Source organism: Atractosteus spatula, chromosome 4 (genome assembly GCF_055471065.1).
Source record: "Atractosteus spatula isolate fAtrSpa1 chromosome 4, fAtrSpa1.hap1, whole genome shotgun sequence".
NCBI lineage: Eukaryota > Metazoa > Chordata > Actinopteri > Semionotiformes > Lepisosteidae > Atractosteus > Atractosteus spatula.
The window spans coordinates 65,255,732-65,265,646 of record NC_142709.1 but is presented as its reverse complement, the minus strand read 5'-3'; the positions used below and the strand labels follow the sequence as shown (position 1 = coordinate 65,265,646).

Here is a 9,915-nt window from a genome sequence, read left to right as displayed (position 1 = left end):
ACCCACTGGACTGCGGAGTCAATTGTGAAACTGTGGAGCCCCAGGACAGAAACAATCTATATGTGAAAGAAGACAGTGCTTTTAAACCTGAGGATTGTTGGCTCTGCTGGGGGTCTGGAATGAAACACCCAGCCGTGTTGTTGAAGTAGCTGATACATTTGAGGCAGGCTATTCCAAGCTAGATGAGATTCTTGAGTCACTTAACTGCTAATAATCAAGCAAGCTAAATTGGCTGAACAGTCTCCTCTCATTTCTAATCTTCTGTTCTTGTATATGTACTGTATACTTTATGCTAGATACTTTAAGTTCTTGTATTTTCTATATATGCAACAGGCCTAATGCCTGACTAGCCAATATAGCAGTCTTCATATTAATATGAGAAAGCTTTACAGAAGTAGTTGGAACAGTTTCTGTCAATATTTGACATTGGCCACCAGTAAATAAAGTACAAGAAAGCCAATCTCTTCTTACAGTGCAATGCTGCTTAACACTACATAGCCTGGGCTGTGATATACAGTACAGCAGGCTTCAATAACAAGCACTTACAAAGTTAGGATTAGGATTAAGACATAAACAGTACATTTTCTAAATTATACAGTATCTTAGGTTTCATTTTTACTGTACTTTCCATAAGGCTCATTTGTGTATTGTAGAATGTGAAGCAACACAACTCCTAAATGTTAGGGTCTCAGAGATCTGTAAAAGAGTATGGACAAGGTCAGGCATGGGTGAGGCTGATTGCAGTTTATAGTGATATTCCAAATAAGAATTTACAGATACCAGCAAAGGCAGCGGGCTGAAAAACTACGTTAATGTTCTGAAAAAAAAAAGCACACAAAATATTTGGCTTCTGTTTAGAGAACATCTTTTATCAGTAATGCACACCATGGTTTCTAGATAACAAAACTGACTGAAATTCAGTGTTCCTAATGACATTGAACTCGCTACACTGCAGTCTATTCTCTGAGGAAGAATCACCCATTTTGCCAAGATCAGTTAAACCGAAGAGGAATGGCAGCAGCTGAGTACATCTTTAATTTCCAGATGACACCAGCTAGCATCTGTGAGGAATTTGTGACAAATGTGAGACAGGTACTCCAACTAGTGAACATGATAGTACAGCGAAGAAACCAAACTTTCTTGCGATCCGTTGAAGAAACAATTCATCAGCATTCTTCAGAGTGCTGCGCACAGTCTAAATACATTCTACGTTGCTGAATTTCTACAAAATGTAAATAAAACATATGATGTGGAAGGATGCTGATGCGTAGGTCTGTCGCATGTACTGTCATGGTGCATAAGGTGACATCTCCATTCTGCCAAAGCACACAACCAACCAACATGAATGCAAACAGAGGTACCCTCATATAATCCAACAGTTATTACTGAGATTCAGATAAATAACTTGCTTCTTTCCTTCAGACTCTATTAACTTGTAATTAATTTGTATTAATTCGTAGCTGAAGATTATGACAGTTACTAATGAACTCTGCATTAATTTCCATCCCAAAGTACAGGACATATATAAAGGGATTCATTTTATTCACCACTATGGTACAGCAGCTGCCTGGGTGACACACAGAAGCTATTATCTACCAGCAACCTCATTTCCAGATCAGATTTTTATCTTTTTCTCAGAGGCATTGAAACTTGGTTCCAATATTCATCTGTTTTGTTTTGAAAGCCTCTCAGTACATACTGTTTTGAAGTTACAGTAAAATATTAACAGGGATGACGGTCACAGAGCAGAGTGCAGTCAGGGATTAGACATTGTTATGAGAAGGAAATATTGTGCTGTCCTGTTGAGAAAATAATGGGAAGTTCTACAGAGACAGTGCCAGCACCACAGAGGCACTCAGTCTTAAAGAACTCCCTTCTGTCATTTCGCAGACTGGACCTTGTCTTTTCAGATACTTCTTTAGAATACTGAAACAGCTGCATTTCTCATCTTTAAAAGCAGTGAAGCCGTTTGTCGTTTGTTCGTTGATCGGGAATGACTCATCACGAAACAAGATTTCAGCATTCATTTATATCATTCATTTTGTGACCGATTGATTTAAATAGCTAATACCATAAGACCAGAGAGCATTGTGGTATTGTTGTATACACCCATCTACCTCTGAACTATGGAGCTGCACTTAACGACTGAAGAAATACCTTCTGAATTTCTAGAGTTCATGTGACTGCAATGCAGGTAGCTTTACGAAAGACTCTGGAAGGGATCTTATAATTTATTTTGCTTATTATAGACTTCAAAGACCACATTTTACAACCAAGGATGGGTTTATTAGGTATAGTACCTTTTCCATTGAGAGAGAATATACAGCAGAGGTAGCCTGGTGTAAAGCCAACATCACTGTTCACCAAACCGCACTAACCCAGCTGAACCAGTGTAGTCGCCTCTTGTCCAGAAGAATGGACTCTGCATGGTCACATTTACATGTGTACCACACAGTTTCACAGTTCTCATTACACTTTTGTACACAGTATCTTTTAATACACCTATGTGTGTGAGTATGCTGATGTCGTAAACTTAACTTTCATTTTTTGGAAAAAACACTTTGTGAGCCATGTCCCCCCCTCCCCCCCAGCAGTGTGTGTGCACAGTGTCGTCAATGGGGCCTGCTGGCGTGGCCAGCTGTGTTTCTAGTGAGCATATCCCTTTCAGAACAGGCCAAGTCACAGGCGGTTTCCTTGCATTGTGCTGTTGGTTACCATACCTACGTGCGAGCAAGCAGCAGGCATTAAAAATAATATGCAGCGGGTGACTAAATCTGTAAATCTCGCCCCTTGATTTAAAGGTTTGACGTAGCGCTGCAACCAGTGGTGTCACGGTGCCAGTTAGTGTAGGTCTGAAAAGTTATACACGTGTAACAGCACAATTTTGAGTTTTGTTAGGCAAAATACACTGGTAAATGATGGTTTGTACAGACTTGATAAATCTTTCCAATGAGCTTGTGTAATAAGTTTATTCTGTTTAGTTAATAATTAGAGAATCATTAAAAACAACTCAGTGAAAATATGTCAAAGTGTATTTTTTTTTAATTGACAGGCTCCCTTTGAAAACCCATATTTCTGTAACACATTCTGGGAAATAAAAGGAAAATTTACCATAACAGTAAAATAACCTAAGTGTGGCCTTTTTTAGAAAGATATTTTGACACGATAGAGGATTATTATTATAAATGTACAGAGATGCTTATTTTAAAAGAATTATTCCAGGCTGAGCCCCATGTATCCTAAGGAACAGTAGCTGACTGGAACCAACACATGTAATAACTATTTTTTCACTTTTTTACTGCCTGCAAATGTCCTGCTAGGGCTAAGTTACATATTCACAGCCACTCACTGATAACTGTCCATGATGTTCCCATTACACGTCTATTGGTCTTCCACAGTCATAAACAATCTTGGCTTGTCCCATATAAAGAGACTTTTTTTCCCCAACTTACCATGACTTCTTCTCAGCTCCAGCATACCACAAAATCTGAAGTCCAAAAATACTGCTCATATTTATAAACCCAAAAAACCATAGTTGTAATAGAAATAAAATAATGCACTTTAATGTATTTACAGCTTGAAGGTAAATATTAGGGAAACAGATTTAACCAGATGAGTCAGCACATACAGTAGGCTGCACATAGAATTTATTTTTTTAATCTGAATTTTATTTTTTTGAGGCACTTCCCAGAGTAGGAAGTATGCCAATTATTCACTTGCCACTAACTGTAAGTACTTGAATGTGTCTTGCTGATAACCGGTGGTCTACTGATACTGCAGACTGCTTGGAATTACTTTAAATTTCAAGCATTGCTCTCTACCTGTAGAAACTGAAACTGAAATTAATATACTCAGGAAACATCAAGAAAACAAGTTCTAAAATAGCTCCTATTCAGTAATATAAGGAAAAGGATATTATGCTACTTCCAATGCAGAGACAGATTTACAATTAAACTAAAATCTCACAAAATGAATGGGACAGATTGGATAATTCAGCTTTAGTATGTATTATGCTCTCCAGTTCATTACATACTACATGAATGTGTAAAATGGCCTATCATTAGATGAAGTCTTGCATTCCATGATCTACATACGGTATAAAGACAATGTACATCAAATCAGGAATACATACCAACAGTATTTAAGGTTTAGGTCTTTTAGCTTCTAATCCTGTCATAAAACTGCAAGACAACCCTCAGGAAGCAATACGATCAGATGTGACATTCTGAAACTTCTAAAATAAGAAAAAACAACTCAAGTGCAACTTTTTATAAATCTTGCATCTGTTTTTTTGATAAGACAAAAATGTCAACTTTACTACCAGTTTAGTGAATGTAAACTGTAACCATAATGCTCAAAGAGTAGAAGAGTAGTGAAATGCATAAAATGCTGTTTTATGTAAGGTACAGTAAAAACATTATTTTTCTCCTCAACCATAGTCATTCTTGCAAGCAGCATAAGTTGTTTGCCTGCAGATTCCCTGGAGTCACCACATTCCCTGGTATCGCAAACCAGTCAGGATTACAGCTCTAGCCTTCAACAAGATGTTTGCGTTTTGCATATGTTTGCATTTTGTGGTAGACGCACAGATGACTGGGAAATTCTTAAATTCTAAATTATCTCCTGCTTCTATTTTATAACTTAATCACTGAATTGTGATTCTGCCTATTGTACAGATTCCTAGGGACCAGCATCAACCATTCTTCCTCATCAGCGTGGCTAATGAGAAACTTTGTGAGGTTTCCTACCATGTTTCCTACCATCTTTTTAGCTAAATAATTGTACTTTATTCATACATATCACTGTTGTTGATAGACAATTGCAAACCACTGTAAATAACAGACAACACAAGAGTGTAAACGTCTAATCTAATTCACTGGAAATATTAGTAAAGGGATATAATTTATAGCCTCATCTCGTCAGACCTCAGGAGCTAACAAAGGCTGGGCCTGTAGTAGATCAGTAGTGGGATGAGAGACCACCATATTACACCATGTTGCTGTGCAGTAACTGGTATTGTTGACTAAGAGGTGACAGTCTTCCCAGAAGACCCATACCAGTATAAGAACTCCTACTATACTGTAGGAGGTGCTGTCGTTTGGAAGAGCCATTAATCAAGTTTGTGACTATTTGGTTTACTAATTATAACACTGTTTGAAAAAAAATTAGGGGTGTTAACTCCAATGTCCTGGATCAACTCCACTCTAGACTATCTAATGTTGCCCCTTTATTCAACTTTGGTGAGGAAATGTCTACCTTTCCACCTGCTGTGCTGTGCAGTAAAGTTATTGATGAATAATAGCTGCCACATGTCACCTAGGTGTGTGCTACAATTCAATAGTGTACACAGTGGGTTACTTCCTATATGTAAAGACATCATCAATTTAATATCTTTAAAAGCTTGCACATATTAAACTCATATTATGGAGAAAGGTTCACAGACCAAACACATCAAAACAAATTCAAGCACTGTAAGAGCCAAACTACATGGCTGTACAAACACTATAAGAAAATAAAAAGGCATCTTGGACATTAAATATTCAAAGAAACTTTTAATGTTATATTTCCTGTACAAAAAACAACTACACAACAGATTGCCGTGAAAATATAATACAACATTAAATACGAAAAATATAATTTAACACACAGATTAGCTTCAAATGTAGGTTAGCCTATGGAAACATGGCTTTTTGTATTACAAGAACAAGAAGTGATAGTTTGTGCTTTACAAGAATTTAAATGGAAGCAGAAAAATCCGATTAATTTTTTTCTTTCCAAGCCTGTATATTAATATCTGTGGTGTAAACAGGACCTTCATTGGTAAACAAGTTTAAATGAGGACAATTTGTATAAGACACATGTATATTAGCGATATACATTAACTTTCATTCACAGGATGTGTGATCGGTATATATTCAGAGTAGTGAGAGGGCACATATACATTCATGCATTGGATAGAAAACATCAGTTTCAAAATTACAGAGGCAATCATTCCATGCAATGAAAACTCACTATAGTAGAATTCCTACACGATTCTAGCTCGTAACATACACTCAATACGGAATCACCAAATGTTTTAAAAGTCTCCACGTTCCAGCAATGGCTCCTGTATCAATGCAAACAGGATGAAGACATACAGACACATCCACAACGTCCGAGTCATTGATCTTGTAACACACTGGAAGTTCCGCAGTGCCAGACGGAACACTCAGTGCCAACTGGAGGGGTGACTTGTATCTCACAGATGTCACTGCTTGCCTGCAAGTGCAGGAGGCACTGTTGCGCGGAGAGCCGAGAGGCCTGCGGTCAGCTGAAGCCCAGTCTAACTCGCTCACTCACTGCCAAGCGGGTGCTGCCTCTGGGGGATTCCCAGTCGGAGCTGGCTCGTGACCCCTGAGCCAGAGAGCTCAACCTCCTCTTGGCACAAATGCCTTTGCTACTTGAGCCACCGGGCAGCTAACATAAATCCATTTTATTCATCACTGTAATAGAGTACATTCATATCGCTAGTTCACAAAAACTGTTTATCAGACCCAAGAGAACAGACTAGGCTAGGCTGCTTCGATCCAATATGCGTATCTTATATGTACCGTGCGCTAAGTCTTGGGGGTTAAGGTCTTCTTGTTTGCATTCCGCTTGAGTGTTATGTGGGAAACTGAACAAATGGTTGAATTATCTGGACCATTTACTTCTTTTTCCAGGCCATAACCTGACTCCATGTGATGGCTGGAGGTGACCTTGGAAACCTGCTGGGACATGAACCCTGAGGACTACAGCAGACAAACTCATTTACAAGCAGCAGAGTTTTTAAAAATCCATGTTTGTTTCCAAAGATGCAAAGTACAGAGATAAATAACGTAGTAAATGCAGAACACTACTGCTGTGAAAAACATCTCTGCAGCAATACAGGAAATTAACATTCCAAATTGTTTTTTATTTCCACCCATTTCTCAGTATTTTCTGCAAATTCGACATGAACCAGGAAGCCTGTTGCTTACACTGAGCATTCCTGCTTCATGTCACCTGAGCACGTCAGCAAAAAAGCACACAATATACATTACACTGATAAATAACTATGCCGTGGTGCTGCAATGAAATTCTTCTACGGGAAGCAGGACATGAGCAAATGGAAAATAAGGACAAAAATCAATAGGATGATATACAGTACATACACAGTACACACATTATTTTTATATTAACTGTATTGACAGAATTTCTTTAAGAATGGGAGCACAGAAAATCAAGCGCAGTGTGACACCATCTGCTTGCTACACCAATCTTGTTTCAGTTGTCTACAGTCAACTCTGCTAACAGAGAAAGGAGGTAATTATGAAAATACCATCTTTTCTAACAAAAAAATGACAAATGAAAATGACCAACATGAAAGTGTCCAGCTGAGGTGCTAAGGGTGGTGGAATAGTGGAATAAAAAAAGTGCTTGCTGTGATTATTGCAGAGCGGCTTGTATTACAGAAGTGCTCTGTGCAGTGCCTCAGAGGAGACTGCAGTGTGACAATCCTGCGTATTGTTCCATACCTGAGGCCCAGGCCTGGCTCCATTGCCATGATCCTGATAAGCAGTGTGGATGAAGTTACAGGAAGTCCGATCAACCTCAGGGGATATGGTTGTAGGCCACTCATGTGGTGAAAGGTCTGTTTTCACTTCCTGTACGACTGGCTGCCTGGAAAACAGAAGAAAACAGGGCAAAAAAAAAACACACCAGAATTAAACAACAGAAAAAAACTAAAAGATTCTGTACAGGAGCAAGCCTAACTTCATATCATTGCAAATCTTTTTTGTCTCAACAATAGAAATGAGTTAAACTAAACTCAATTAATCTTGCTGCTGTTTTGTAAAGTGAAGCTATTCTGGACAACACTGCTGTGACAGAGTATCATATTTATAGTAGGAACTAGGTCAACAAATACTTGCAATTGGGAAAATAAATATATTGGAACTTCTGGACCTGCTTCTCAAAAGGAAACAAAAGATAAGGTCTTTTTAGTAACCTGGCACAAAAAATAAACAATGTGGGCAACAGAATTAATTGGTTATATTTTTTTATGCTCAGAATTCTACCTTTAGCAAATAAAACCTATTTTGAATTTATCTTAATTAAAGATATTTTAATTTATTAATGATATACAAGACTAAATTAGCAGTATATACAACATTAAATGGTCAATAAAATAAAACAGTATGTATAAAGGGTTTATAAGTGCAGCAATTTTAAATGCTTCTATTCATTCTGAATTTAGTCAATTAGGGGTTTTCATTAAAAAACAACCCACAGCAAGCATTCAGTTTTGTAGTGCTATAAATCAAATTTCTTACACCAGAGGTAATACTTTCCTGCAACACAAGTAATACTTTCCAAAGTAACAAGGGAGTTTTAAATGAAATCCCTCCCATTGACTGCACTGCATTTAGAAACGTCAATGGTTGTTTTTTTCCCTTTCAGAACAATGAACTGAAATGAAATTTCACAGGAGTACTTTGGACAGTTATTGATATTCCAAACTCAATCAAGGGTATCAATGCATCAGATACTATGGATCTACAGCCTGGCTATAAAGTACACGAATGTCTGCTATCCTTCAGAGCACTAATGAAGTTTCCAGTAATGGATCTCAACAGTGACAAAATGGATAAAGGTAACAGTGGCTAAAAAGAGACAGTGTTTTCAGTGATCTCATCAATTTGCATGTAGTGCATCTTGTAAAAAAGAAGGTGAATCATATCAGCACAGGTCAATCACTCAGCAGCTGGGATATAGGTCATTGTGGGGATATCAGAACAAACATTACGCCCTTAGGGCTACTTTCAGTTTTAATGTGTGGGCTTGCAAAACTACTGTAAAGAGACCGGGTGTTATTGCATTGATGTTTACTTAAATTTATTAGAACTTGCGAAGTGTACTGAGAATGTGAGAGCCTTTCCTGAATTCAGTGTTACAACTAACAGATTCATTTGCGGGTGATATTAAGATGGCAAATATTATCTTGCCTAAATCTTGCACTTTCTTTTTAGTATTTACATGGCAGCATAATGTTTAATCTCAGTGAATACCCGATGGGATTCTAAGTGGAGCTTTAACGGTGTGCCACCTTTTTAATACAAGAGGATTGCCACTGGAACTTAATACTGTGGGAACAGTTAGACATCACATATTAAACAATAACTGAAGACATGTTAAGGTCACTGTTTCCTCAATTTTCCTTTTCTCTTTTCTTTTTTGTTTTGTGTGCTTGCTTTAGGTTTGAAGCAAATGATCCAAATTCTTAACGGAAGCAATCTTTTTTCTAAGGATGAGGGACTTGTGAAACAATGGATAAGACACATGGCAAGGAAAACTGAAGTTTGGCTGTACATCTGCGTTTCTAAGGTTTTTTTTAAGCACAACTACAAAAAGCCAAGGAAAGACTATGAAGTTTTTCCTACGGCATTGGTCTATACAGTACAGCATTCACTCAGAATAAAATGAAAACCCTGAAACCAGACATTTCAAGCTTAACTTATGAAATTGTAAAGATAAATGATAGAAAAATACACAGTAACTGCATACTAGCCAAATTAAGTAACGGTAGACTTTAAAAGTGGTGAAGATGTACTAATGTATCATGCATCATTGTTTTTCATTAACATAACAATTTTACTGAGAATTGTGTGAGAGTTACAGGGATAACTCAAGAATATGTGTTAATAAACTGAAGAAATGAACACTCGAATTAAAGCCTGTGACGTCGCTGGGCGAAGCAGGTGATGTTGTGGCCAACATCCAGATTTCAAAGGTGTTCCCATAGCTGTGAAACCTGGGCAGAGAAACACTGGAATGCTCTTACACTGACGGTACTGTAAGCGTGTGCTAACCTCAGGTGTGAAGTGTCAATGCTGGGCAGATATGCGGAACACGATG

At 37.8% G+C, this 9,915-nt stretch overlaps 1 protein-coding gene across 4 annotated transcripts in view; it reads right to left on the bottom strand.

Annotated features, from left to right (window-relative positions):
• Positions 1–5,535: 5,535 nt before the first annotated feature.
• The window catches only part of armc9 (armadillo repeat containing 9), a 28,349-nt gene continuing 23,969 nt past the window's right edge, over positions 5,536–9,915 (bottom strand). Inside the window, exon 25 of one of the 4 annotated variants that reach the window (XM_088913356.1) lies at positions 5,536–7,680. In XM_088913356.1, coding sequence (XP_088769482.1) covers positions 7,658–7,680 — 23 coding nt within the window. In that variant the 3' untranslated portion in view covers positions 5,536–7,657. The remainder of the gene's footprint in view (positions 7,681–9,915) is intronic. The other 3 variants (XM_088913354.1, XM_088913357.1, XM_088913355.1) reach the window with 3 other exon arrangements.